Source organism: Ciconia boyciana, chromosome 31, assembly GCF_034638445.1.
Source record: "Ciconia boyciana chromosome 31, ASM3463844v1, whole genome shotgun sequence".
Lineage (NCBI taxonomy): Eukaryota > Metazoa > Chordata > Aves > Ciconiiformes > Ciconiidae > Ciconia > Ciconia boyciana.
In genome coordinates this window covers 1,019,385-1,032,482 of record NC_132964.1, presented here as the reverse complement: position 1 = coordinate 1,032,482, position 13,098 = coordinate 1,019,385, and the positions used below count along the sequence as shown (strand labels likewise).

Genomic DNA, 13,098 nt, shown 5'->3' with positions numbered 1-13,098 from the left:
CCCCCCGTTAATTCCCCTCACACGGTGCCCCCTCCCGTTAACGACTCCTCACGCTCCCCCCTTTTTCCCGCCGCCCCCGCGGTGACTGACAGGCGGGGGCGGGGCCGGGCGGGGCAGGGCGGGGCGGGCGCGCGCCGCGGGGGCGCTGCCGGCGGCGGGGGGCTCGCGCCGCCCGCACCGCCCGCGCCGCGCGCCGCATGGAGCTGCCCCCCGGGCCCGCGCGCCCCGCAGGTACGGGGGGACCGTGCAAACGGGGGGGCTGTGCAAACCGGGGGTCGTGCAATGGCGGAGGGGTCGTGCAAACTCGGGGGGCTGTGCAAAGCAGGGGGCCTTGCAACCAGGGGGTCTGTGCAAAATGGGGGCGCCGTGCAATGCCCGGGGGGCCTGTGTAATGAGGGGGCCCTGTGCAAAATGGGGGCGCCGTGCAATGCCCGGGGGTCTGTGCAAACCGGGGGGCCGTACAATGGCGGGGGGCGTGAAATGAGGGGGCGCCGTGCAATGCCCGGGGGTCGTGCAAACTGGGGGGCGTGAAATGAGGGGGCCCCGTGCAAACTGGGGGGGTGTCCGTGCAAACCGGGGGCTGTGCTAACCGGGGAGGGCCGTGCAATGGCGGGGGGCCTGTGCAAAATGGGGGCGCCGTGCAGCGTGAGGGAACTGGGGGGGGCTCGTGCAATGCGGGGGCGTCGTGCAAACGGGGGCTGTGCAATAAGGCGGGGCCTGTGCAAAGCGGGGAGCCCCGTGCAATTGGGGGGACTGTGCAATTGGGGGCCCTGAGCAATAACAGGGGCTGTAGAACAGGGTGGGGGCCCGTGCAAACGGGGGGATATGAAAATCGGGGGCTGAACCGTGCAAACGGGGGGTCGTGCGAAGCAGGGGGGGTCTGTGCAGTGGGGGGTGGCGCCTTGCAAACGGAGGGAGGGGGCATGAAGTGGGGGGCAGCAGGGGAAGATTTGGGGGGCACTGCCGGCACCGTACTGTGTTTGCCCCCCGTTGTTGGGGGCATCGGGACACCCCCCCCAAGGGAAACTGAGGCAGGCGGGGGGGGGCGATGGGTCCCCCAGGGGGGGCGATGGCGGCGTGCAAGGCATGCTGGGAAGGCGGTGCGGGGCAGCCCCCCCCTCCCCTCCGGTTGCTTCCCACAATGCCCCGCGGCCTCCCCATCACCCGCCGGGGGGGGGAGCTGGGGAGTTTCCCACAATGCACCGCGGCGGCGTCGCCCTGGCAACGCGCCGGATGGGAGCTGCCCGGCCGGGGCTGAGCTTCCCACAATGCACCGCGGCCCCATCCCCCGCACGGGGTGAGCGCGGTGGGGCGGGGGGGCCCGGACGGTGGGTCCCCTGCGGGGGTGGGGGCTGCCGGGCGCCGGGGGGGGCTGTGGGCCGTTAATCGGCTTTAACCCCCCCGGGGGCTGCTGAGCCGCGGATTAGAGGGGGGGGCTCGGGCACCTGGGTCCCTTCTGGATGGGGGAAGGGGGGTGGTCCAGATGCTCGTGGGGGCGGGAAGGGGGGCCCATGCCTGGTCCTTTCCCCTCCCCATCTGGTGGAGTCATTTAATCCCCCGTTAATCGCTGCGACCCCCCCAATGGCATCTTGAGCCCCCCTCCCTCCCCCCCCAGCATCCCTCGGATGCCTGGGTCTCCCCGCGGTTGGGAGTGGGGGGGCTGGGCAGCCCGGGGTCCCCCGTAGTCCCCCCTGACTCCCCCCCTCTCCCGCAGGTCGGTGCCCGGTGAGGCCGTGGGGGGCTGGCAGCGCCCCTCCCCCGCCATGGCCCGCCCCGCCCCCGCCCTGCGCAGCCTCCTCGTCACCGCCGTCCTCGTCACCTCCGCCACCCAAGGTAGGCACCCACGGGCGAGGAGGGGGGGTCTGGGACCCCTCGGGTGGGGGAGGGGGGTGCCTGGACGCCTGGGTCCCCTGGGCGTGCTGGCGGGCGTGCAAGGCCTATAGAACAGCCGTGCAAGAGGTGCACGGGCTTGTGCAAGCTGGGACGTGCGAGGCTCGTGCGAGGCCTGTATAAACGCCTGGGCAAGAGGCACGCGGACTCGTGCAAGGCTGGGGCACGCATCTGTGCGACGCCTGCATAAGGCTCGTGCGAGGGTAGCGCGATGCCCGTGCAAGAGGCACGCCGCCTCGTGCGAGGGACGTACATCGCCCGCGCGAGGGACCTGTGAGGCTCGTGCACGGCCCGTGCGAGGGGCCTGCAACGCTCGTGCGAGCCCCGTTGCACGAGGCTCGTGCAAGAGGCGCGCAGGCTTGCGCGAGGGGCGTGCAAAGCCCGGAGTCGCCGTCTGCCCCCCCCTCCCCACCGCATGCGCGCAGGGCACCGGGGAGGCCTCGCACACGCATGTGCATGCAGACGCTCTCCCGGGGGTTGGGGGGGACACACACGCAGGCGTGCGGGGCGGCGTTGGCGTGGGGCGTGCAGGGACCCAGGCGTGCCCCCCGCAGGGCTGAGCCGGGCCGGGCTGCCCTTCGGGCTGGTGCGGCGGGAGCTGGCGTGCGAGGGGTACCCCATCGAGCTGCGGTGCCCGGGCAGCGACGTGGTGATGGTGGAGAACGCCAACTACGGGCGCACCGACGACAAGATCTGCGACGCCGACCCCTTCCAGATGGAGAACGTCCAGTGCTACCTGCCCGACGCCTTCAAGATCATGGCCCAGAGGTGGGACAAAGCGGACGCCGTGGGGACGGGGGGGACAGACACGGGGGCGTGGGGACGCCCTGCGGACGTGGGGGACGTGGGGAGAGGTGTGGGGAGTGAGAATATGGGGGAAGCAGGGGGACGTGGGGACGTGTAGGGACGTGTAGGCGGTGTGGGGACATGTACGGGACGTGGGGGACACGTGGGGATGTATAGGAGGCTTGAGGACATGTAGGGGACATGGGGGATGCATGGGGACGTATAGGAGGCTTGGGGACATGGGGACATGTAGGGGGTGTGTAGGAGGTGTGGGGACATGTAGGGGGCATGGGGGATGTATGGGGACATATGGGAGGCTTGGGATATTGGGATGTATGGGGACATGTAGGAGATGGGGACATGTAGGGGACATGGGGACGTGGTGGTGTGGGGGACGCATGGGGACATGTAGGAGCTGTGAGGACATGGGGACAGATAGGAGGCATGGGGACATGTGGGAGCTATGGGGACATGAGGACAGATAGGAGGCAGGGGGACACGGGGACGTGTAGGAGGGATGGGGACGTGGGGACAGGCAGGAGGTGTGGGGGTGAGAACATGGGCGAAGCAGGGGACGTGGGGACATGTAGGAGGATGGGGACGTGTAGGAGGCTTGGGGACATGGGGTATGCATGGGGACGTATAGGAGGCTTGGGGACATGTAGGAGCCATGGGGACAGACAGAAGGCATGGGGCTGTGGGGACATGTAGGAGACATGGGGGACATATAGGAGGTTTAGGAGATGGGGACACGTAGGGGATGTGGGGACATGGCGGTGTGGAGGACGCATGGGGATATGGGGATGTGTAGGGGACGTAGGGGACATGGGAGATGCATGGGGACATGGGAGATGCATGGGGACATGGGGACAGGTGTGGGGGTGAGAACATGGGGGAAGCAGGGGGACGTGGGGACATGTAGGAGGATGGAGGCGTGTAGGAGGTGTGGAGACACGTAGGGGACATGGGGACGTATAGGAGGCTTGGGGACACGGGGATGCATAGGATGATGGGGACATGTAGGAGACACGGGGACATGGCGGTGTTGGGGACGCATGGGGACACGTAGGAGCCGTGGGGATATGGGGTCAGATAGGTGGTATGGGGACGTGTAGGGGACATGTAGGGGACGCGTGGGGACGTACAGGAGGCTTGGGGACATGTAGGAGACAGGGAGGTGGGGATGTGTAGGAGGCACAGGGACGTGTAGGGGACGTGGCAGTGTGGGGGACGCATGGGGACGTGTAGGGGACATGGGGACATGTAGGGGACATGGGGACATGTTAGGAGAATGGGGACATGGGGAGAGGTGGGAGACTTGGGGACATGTAGGGGACATGGGAGATGTATGGGGACATGGGGACGTGTAGGAGGATGGGGACATGTAGGAGACTCGGGGACACGTTGGAGGTGTGGAGCCGTGTAGGAGGATGGGGACATGGGGACAGGTAGGGGACATGGGGGACACGTGGAGACATTTAGAAGACGTGGGAGACGGGGACATATAGCAGACATGGAGGTATGGGGATGCGGGGACATGTAGGAGACATGGGGGACGTGTGGGGACATGGGGACACGTAGGGGACATGGGGGATGGATGGAGGCACGTAGGGGACATGGGGACGTGTGGGAGACACGGGGACATGGGGACAGGTAGAGGATGTGGGCGAGGCACGGGGACATGGTGACGTAGGAGACATGGGGACAGGTAGGAGGTGTGGGGACATGGGGACGTGTAGGAGACATGGACACGTGGGGACGGGTAAGAGTCATGAGGACGTGGGGGTGGCACAGGGACGTGGGACAGTGCAGGGACAGGGGATGGGACGTTGTGGGGACATGGGGTGGCGTGGGGATGTGGGGTCCAGGGACAAGGGACAGTTGGGTGGCACAGGGCCATGGGACAGTGCAGGGACTGGGGACACGGGAGTGGCACAGGGCCACGGGGACAGTGTGGGGACTGGGGACACAGGGGTGGCACAAGGCTGTGGGGACACGGGAGTGGCACAGGGCCATGGGGACAGTGCGGGGACTGGGGACACAGGGGTGGCACAGGGCCATGGGGACAGGGTGGGGACACAGGGGTGGCACAGGGCCATGGGGACAGTGCGGGGACTGGGGACACGGGGGTGGCACAGGGCCATGGGGACAGGGTGGGGACACAGGAACACGATGGGGATGGCACGGGGACCTGGCACAGCTCAGGGACGTGGGGACAACACAGGGATGTCCCCACATCCCCATCTGTCCCCACCAGGGACATCCGCCGCGTCACCCGTGTCCTGGGCCACGTGAGGTGTCCCCTGGACCCAAGTCCCCACCTCTGTGTCCCACGTCGTGTCCCCAGCGCCGCGTCCCCGCTGTCCCCAGCGCCGCGTCCCACGTCCCCTGTCCCCGCGCAGGTGCAACAACCGGACGCAGTGCGTGGTGGTGGCCGGCTCCGACGCCTTCCCCGACCCCTGCCCGGGGACCTACAAGTACCTGGAGGTGCAGTACGACTGCGTGCCCTACAGTGAGTCCTGCCCCACGGCGCCCCGCCCTGCCCCACGGCGCCCTGCCCCGCCCCGCCCCACGGCGGCCCCGGCCCCACGGCACCCCCCTGTCCCGGCACCCCCAAGTAGCCGGAGGTGCAGTGGGCCCCTGCGCCCCACAGGGAGTCCTGCCCCGCGGCACCTCGTGGCACCCAGCCCCACAGCACCCACAGCCCCTGCCCCACAGCACCCAATAGCACCTGCAGCCCCCTGCCCTATAGCACCTGCAGCACTCATGGCACCCAAGAACACCCACAGCGTCCTGCCCCGTAGCACCCAGCCCCATAGCACCCACAGCGTCCTGCCCTATAGCACCCAGCCCCATAGCATCCACAGCCCCCACGACAACCCACAGCACCCACAAGCACCCACAGCGTCCTGCCCCCCAGCCCCATAGCACCCACGAGCAGCCACAGCGTCCTGCCCCATAGCACCCAGCCCCACAGTACTCACATCATAGCACCCCCGGCACCCCGCCCCATAGCACCCACAGCACCCCCAGCCCCCCCCAACCCTGGGGGCACCCAGGGTCCTCTCCTGGGGGAGGGGGGTGAGGGTGATGTGGGGGACAGGGACCCCCCCAGACTGATCAAACCAGGAAGTCCCGCCCCCACCAGCCCTAGGGGCCTCTTAAGGGGGGCGGCCGTGCCCCCGCCATGCCCCGGGGCATTGTGGGAGCCCCCAGGCAGAGCCCGGGGGGGGGGCGCTACCGGGGTCCCCCGTGGCCCCCCATACGTGGGGGCTGCCACGTCCTCCCCATAGATTTGGGGCACAGCCCCCTCTCCCCCTCTGGGGGTTCGGCCCTCAGTGCCCCCTTGGGGTCCCCGAACCCCATGTGGTCGTCATCCCCCCCCCAAAATTGGGGCCTGACCCCTGTGTGCCCCCGTTTGTGGAGACACCCCCCCGTGTCCCCCCCAGTTGGGGTCTGACCCCCATGTCCCCTCGGTTTGGGGGGGGCCGCGACCCCCAGGTCCCTCCCTCGCCCCACCGAGGGGGCCGGGCCGGGGGCTCCGTCCCCCGCGTCCCCCCAGGGGCTCCGTCCTCGCGGGGGGGTCGGTCCCGTCTCTCCCCAGGCGCCGCCGCGGGACCCCACCCCCCCTCACCCCCCCTTTGCTTTGCAGCCGCCGCCGGAGCCGCCGGAGGGAGAGCGCCGGAGCCCCCGGCACCGGGACACGCGGCACCGGGACACGCGGGGACGGCGGCACGCGGGGACGGCGCCTGGCGCACACTGAGCACACGCTGGGCACGCCCACGCACGCTACGGACATGCTAAGCACGTGCCAAATACACGGCTGGCGCAAGCCGGTGTGTGCTAAGCAAGCCTTGCACACGCTAAGCACAGCTGTACATGCTAAATACACACCTGGTGCAAGCTGGCATGTGCTAAGCACACCCCCTGTACACGCTAAGCACATGCTAAGCGCATGCCTGGTGCAAGCCAGCACGCGCCACACGAGTGCCTGGGGCACGCTTTTACATGCTGAACACATTTGTTGGGCACTAGCACATGTTAAATACATGCTAAGCGCACACACAGGCCTGGTGTGAGCTGGTACATGCTAAGCACATGCCTGCACACGCTAAGCACACATCTGCAGCACACTTGTACACGCCAGACACGTGCCAGGCGCGCTAGCACACGCTAAGCAGGTGCCTGTGCACACGCAGCTGGTGTCTTGCACTTGCTGGCACACGGTAAACATGGCTAGTACACGCTAAGCACATGCCTGGTGCATGCCAGCATACCCCTGGCACACGCCAGCCCATGCTAAGCACATGCCTGGCACATACCAGCACACGCTAAGCACACCCTTGGCACATGCCAGTACACACTAAGCACACGCCTGGCATATGCCAGCCCACGCTAAGCACATACTTGGCACACACTAGGACATGCTAAGCACATGCCTGGCACATACCAGCCCATGCTAAGCACACGCCTGGTGCATGTCAGCCCATTGTGCCCCCCCATGTGGTGCACACGCCTGGCACATGCTAAGCACACATCTGGCACACATCAAGCACACACCTGGCACACGCTAAGCACATGCTAAGCACACGCCTGAGCACGCCCAGCGCTCCTCCCCCGTGCCGGCCGCCCCGTCCCCGCCGGTGCCGTGTGCCACGGTGCCGTGGGGCAGGGGGGGTGTGGGGCGGGCGGGGGGGGCCGTGGGGCCGGGGGAGGCGTGGGGCGGGGCGGGGTGCGGGCGCCCTCTTCCTTTGCAGGTCTGCGCCGTGGGGCAGAGCCCCCCCGTGGGGCAGAGCCCCCCATCGTCGCCGTGGGGCAGAGCCCCCCTCGCCGCCGTCTCTCTCTCTCCTTCCCTTCCTTCCTCCAGGGTGGGGGGGGGGTGGGGGGGGGCCAGGGCGCTGCCCAACCCCCCCCGAGCTGGGGGGAGGAGTGCGGGGGGGGGGGAGCCCTGTGCCCCCTCCAGCCCCCGTCTGTCCGTCTGTCCGTCCATCTCCGTCCGTCCACCCCCATCCCTCTGTCAGTTCTCTGTCTGTCTTCCTCCATGGTTCTGTCCCTCTGTCTGTCCCCTCGTCCCTCATTCCACCGCCTCTTCCCCCCTCCCCGTCCTCCTGTCTGTCCATCCGTCTGCCCATCTGTCTGTCCATCCATCTGTCCGTCCGTCTGGCCATCCTTCTACTTGTCCCTTTTTCTCTCTGGCCTTTCATCTGTCCTGGCGTCCGTCTGTCCATCCAGTCTTCACCCTTTTGTCCGTCCATCCGTCCATCCATTCACCCCTTTGTCCGTCCGTCCGTCCGTCCTCTCCTCTCCCCCATCCCTCTGTCCGTCCTCTCCCCCATCCTGCGTCCGTCTGTCTGTCTGTCCGTCCATCCGTTCACCCCTTTGTCCGTCCGTCCTCTCCTCTCCCCTCTGTCCGTCCTCTCCCCTGTCCTTCGTCCGTCCGTCCTCTCATTCCTCCATCTGTCCGTCTGTCCCCCTCCCCGTCCATCCCCCTCAGGGCCCCCCCGGGGGCACCCAACACCCCCGGGGGGGGGCACAGGGACCCCCAGAAAGGGCTCAGGGACCCCCCCAAACGGGGGGCGCAGGGACGCTGGGTGCCCCAGGGGGCCGGGGGGGCACAGGGGCTCCCCGCTGTCCCCAAGGGGGGGTCGCCCCCCCCAGGGCCCCCCCCGAGCCCCCCCGGGGCCCCCCCGAGCAGCGGGGGTGGGGCTGGGGGGGCCGAAGCCATTTAATCTCTTTTCTCTTTGTCTCCTCTCTCGCCCCCCTCCCCCGCCCGTGTGTCCCCATCCCCCCGCACCCCCTGTCCCCCCTCCCTCCCCCTCCCCTCCCCGCTCTCTCCTCTGCCTTTTCTTCCGGTGCTAAAAGTAGAAGTGGAACAAAAAGGTAACACGACCCTTCGCTCCGGCCCTGGGACCGCCCGGCCCCCCAAAAGCCCCCGACACCCCCCAGCCTGGCCCCGAGCCCCCATCCCCCCGTCCCGCAGGTCCTGCACCCCAAATCCCCCGTTCTCACCCCAAATCCCACCCCCTGTACTACTGATGCTGCACCCCAAAATCCCCAACCCCCCAAATCCTGACCCCCCATCCTGCCGATCCTGCACCCCAAAATCCTCTAAGCTGCCCCCAAATCCTGACCCCCACCGATCCTGCACCCCCAAATCCCCCGTCCTCACCCCAAATCCTGACCCTCCTCCCATTCACCCGCACCCCAAAACCCTTCAGCCTCACCCCAGGCCCTGCCCCCCATCCTACTGATCCTGTACCCCAAAATCTCTGTGCCCCATCCCCCGCACCCTCCCATCTGACCCCCAGATCCCCCTGACCCCCTCATCCTGACCCCTGAACCTGCCCCCCAAATCCCCCGAACCCCCAAATCCCCCTGACCCCCCAAACCCCTCCCCTGCCCTCCTGAACCCCAATATCCCTGACCCCCAACTCCCCGTAAACCATCTCTGACCCCCAACTCCCCCGGACCCCCAGTCCGTGTCCCCCATCACAGACACCCCCCCCAATCCCCCAATCCTGCCCTGAACCCCCAAATCCCCCTCGTGTCCCCCCCTCGCTCCCCCTCCCCGGGCTGGGGGTCCCCGTTAGTGCAGGGGCAGGAGGGGGTTAATTGCCCCCCCATCTTAATTAGTTCTAATTAGTGTCCCCAGGGCCCCCCAGTGTCCCCTTGGGGTCCCCAGGACCCTCTGGGACCCCCAAGGTGCCCCGGAGCCCCCAGACCCCACCCCGGTCCCCTCGAGGGACCCCTGGGACCTCCCCCACGGTGCCCTGGGACCCCCAGGGTCCCCCAGAACCTTCTGGGCCCCCCAGCACCCCCTGGGGACCCCATGTTCCCTTGAGGGACCCTGGGGACCCCCAGCTTCTCTCTGGGGTCCCCAAACCCACTGCGGCACCCCAAGGTGCCCCCAAACCCTTCTGGGGACCCCCCGCCCCCCCGGGGACCCCAGGGTCCCCTTGAGGGACCCCCGGGGGACCCCTGGCCCCGCTGGGACACCCCAAAGTGTCCCCAGGGACCCCCTCAGGTGCCCCCAGACCCCCCCGGGGACCCCCCAAGTCCCCTTGAAGGACCCACGGGGACCCCCAAGGGGTCCCCAAAGCCCGGGGGGCCAGGCCGGGGTGGCACGTCCCTTGTCCCCGTCCCTGTCCCCTCCTTCCCCCTTCCTGCCCCCCCGGGGCAGCGGGGCCAGGGGGCCCCCGGGGCGACGGCGTAAGTACGGGGGGCGGGGGCCCTGGTGGGAGGGGACGGGGCGGCCCCGGGGGCACCCAGGAGCCCCGCGACCCCCTTGTCCCTCCAACCCCCCGCCAGCTGTGGAGACCCCCAGATGCCACAGAGGCACCCCAAAATCCACCCCCCCAAAAAAAACCAACCCAACCCATCCCCTGGCTGAGCCCAGGGGCAGGACAGGCCGGGGCAGCTCGGGGGGCCCTGGGGCAGTTTGGGGGCCGGGGCAGCTCGGGGGGCCTGGGGCAGTTTGGGGACACTTGGGGCGGCAGCAGCAGTTGGGGGGCAGTCAGGATACTTGGGGCACTCAGCCCCCAAGATAGCATTTGGAGATGCATTTGGGGGGCAGTTAGGGAAGTTGGGGGCAGTCAGGCAGCTGGGGGCAGTGGGTGTAGCTGGGGGACATTTGGGGGCAGTTAGGGAAGTTGGGGGGCAGCAAGGGGCAGTCAGGGCAGTTAGGGGGCACTTGGGGGCAGCGGGGGCACTTGAGGGGCAGCCAGGGCAGCAGGGGTACTTGGAGGGCAGTGGGGATACTTGGGGGGCAGTCAGGGCACTTGGGGGCAGCCAGGGCAGTGGGGGTACTTGGGGGCAGCCAGGGCAGTGGGGGTAACTTGGGGACAGTCAGGAACTTGGGGGCAGCCAGGGCACTTGGGGAGCAGCGGGGGCACTTGGGGCAGTCAGGATAGCGGAGGCACTTGGGGGGCAGCCAGGGCAGTGGGGATACTTGGGGGCAGTCAGGAAGCTTGGGGGCGGTCAGGGCAGCAGAGGCACTCGGGGGCAGTCAGGAAGCAGGGGGCAGCCGGGGTACTTGGGGAGCAGTGGGGGCACTCGGGGGGCAGCCGGGGCACTTGGGGGCAGCGGGGGCACTCGGGGGCGGCGGCGCAGCCAGGGTTGAGGCCCCCATGTCTCTCTCTCTCTCTGTGCGGGGCGGGGCCGGGGGGCCGGGGGCCGGGGCCGGCGGCTTCTTCCCACAGGTGCCCCAGGAGCGGGGCCGCGCCGGGGGGCGGGGGGGCCCCTAACGTCTCTCTCTCCTCCTCCTCCTCCCGCAGGGCCGCGGTCCTCCCGCCTCGCCCCCCCGGACCGCGGGGCCCCCCCGAGCCTGTGAGTCTCCCCTCCCCCGCCCGGCCCCCCCACCCCCGTGGGGACCCCCTGCCCCTCCCCCCGCTCCCCTCTCCCCCCCCCTCCCCCGCCCACCGGGGGGGCAATGGAAGGGGGGGCACGGCGGGGGCGGGGGGCTCGTGCAGTCACGGCCCTCGTGCGCACACGAGTCCTCGTGCACGGGCGGGTCCTCGTGCACACATGGGTCCTCGTGCAGGTACTCGTGCGCACACGAGTCCCCGTGCACACGTGGGTCCTCGTGCACATACAGGTCCTCGTGCACACGTGGGTCCTCGTGCACGTGCAGGTCCTCGTGCACACGTGGGTCCTCGTGCACGTGCAGGTCCTCGTGCACGTGCAGGTCCTCGTGCGCACACAAGTCCTCGTGCACACGTGGGTCCTCGTGCACGTGCAGGTCATTGTGCACACACGAGTCCCCATGCACACGTGTGTCCTCATGCGCGGGCGGGTCCTCGTGCACACGGGGGTCCTCGTGCGCGCACGAGTCCTCGCACACAAGGAGGTCCTCGTGTGCGCACAATTCCTCGTGCACGTGCAGGTCCTTGTGCACACATGGGTCCTCATGCGTGCACGAGTCCTCGTGCACACACGTGGGTCCTCGTGCACACGCAGGTCCTCATGCATTCACGGCCCTCGCGCACAGGGGGATCCTCGTGCGCACACAAGTCCTCGTGCACAGGGGGATCCTTGGGTCCTTGTGCGTTCACGACCCTCGTGCACACGCAGGACCTTGTGCACAGGGCGGTCCTCGTGCACACCCAAGTCCCGGCGCACATGCAGGTCCTCATGCACACGTGGGTCCTCGTGTGTTCACGGCCCTCGTGCACACCTGGGTCCTCGTGCACACGCAGTTCTTGCGCAGGAGGGGGTCCTCGAGCACGGCGGGGGGCCTCGTGCATTCATGGCCCTCGTGCACACACGAGTCCTTGTGCACACGTGGGTCCTCGTGCACGCACAAGTCCTTGTGCACACACAGTTCCTCGTACACGTGTGGGTCCTCGTGCACACGTGGGTCCTCGTGCACATCCAGGCCTGCTCTCGTGTGCACACGCGGCTCTCGTGCACGTGCACACCTTGTGCATACACAGCCCTCGTGCACACGCAGCCCTCGTGCCCCCCCCCCCCCAGCCCCGCTGCGCCGTGGCGGCTGCCTGCACTGCCGTGCACACGCATGTGCGATGGGGCACACATGGGCAAGCACACGGGGAGGTGCAGGCACACGCGTGTGCGAGCCACGTGCACACAGCAGCACATGCATGTGAGTCCACAGGCGCCCGTGCGAGGACACACGCGTGGGAGGCGAATCCCCAGCAGCACTCACGTGTGCACGTGCACATGGGAGCGCACGCACGCATGGGCTCTTGCACACGTGTGGGCACGTTGGCACTGCACAAACACGCATCCACACGCGTGTGCACACCACAGAGTCACGCGTGTATGTGCAAATGCATGGGCACACACACGCACACGCAGCTCGTGTGTAAATGCACGGCCCGGTGAACACGCACCCACATGCGTGCGTGCACTGCAGACGTACACGTGCACTGCATGAACACGCGTGTGCGCACAACCTCAGGCGCGCGTGTGCAAATGCACGCGGGTGCGAGCCCGCGCCCATGTGTGCGTGCACCCCTTGAGCCCACGCGCGTGCAAATAGGCGCGAGCACCCGCCTGCACACGCTGAGTTCACAGGCACGCGGACACGCACGGCCACACGCACACGCGTGTGCGTGCCTTGCGCTCACACACACGCCTGCGTGGGCGCGCTCCCGTGTGCACACCCACAGCCCCTGTGAACACGCACGTGCGTGTGCACACCCGCAGCCCCCTCGCACACGCGTGTGCAGGCAGGCGGTGCCACCGGCCCACACGCGTGTGCGACGCACGGGGCCCACCCCACCCCTCGCACACGCGTGTGCGCACGCACCCCGGGGGGGGGTCAGGCCAGGCTGGAGCCCCCCAGAGGTGGGGGCGGGGGGCAGAATAGGGGACCCCCTGGGTCCCATTTGGGGGGGGGGGGGGGTGTTGCTGGGGGGGAGGGGCGGACACCCGGGTCCCCCAGGGTGACATCGCCCCCGC

General features: G+C 68.7%; 2 protein-coding genes across 2 annotated transcripts in view; both read left to right on the top strand.

Moving 5' to 3' along the window:
- Positions 1 to 215: 215 nt before the first annotated feature.
- LOC140645106 (adhesion G protein-coupled receptor L1-like) overlaps positions 216 to 13,098 on the top strand; it is a gene marked incomplete at its 3' end in the record, with an annotated part of 87,856 nt that continues 74,973 nt past the window's right edge. The window contains 5 exon segments of the mRNA XM_072848325.1: positions 216 to 227; positions 1,710 to 1,833; positions 2,445 to 2,658; positions 5,079 to 5,188; positions 8,542 to 8,556. Coding sequence (XP_072704426.1) covers positions 1,764 to 1,833; positions 2,445 to 2,658; positions 5,079 to 5,188; positions 8,542 to 8,556 — 409 coding nt within the window.
- Positions 9,388 to 13,098, top strand: part of LOC140645077 (uncharacterized) — a 38,665-nt gene continuing 34,954 nt past the window's right edge. The window contains exon 1 of the mRNA XM_072848288.1: positions 9,388 to 9,394. The gene's annotated coding sequence lies outside the window, so the exon portion shown is untranslated. The remainder of the gene's footprint in view (positions 9,395 to 13,098) is intronic.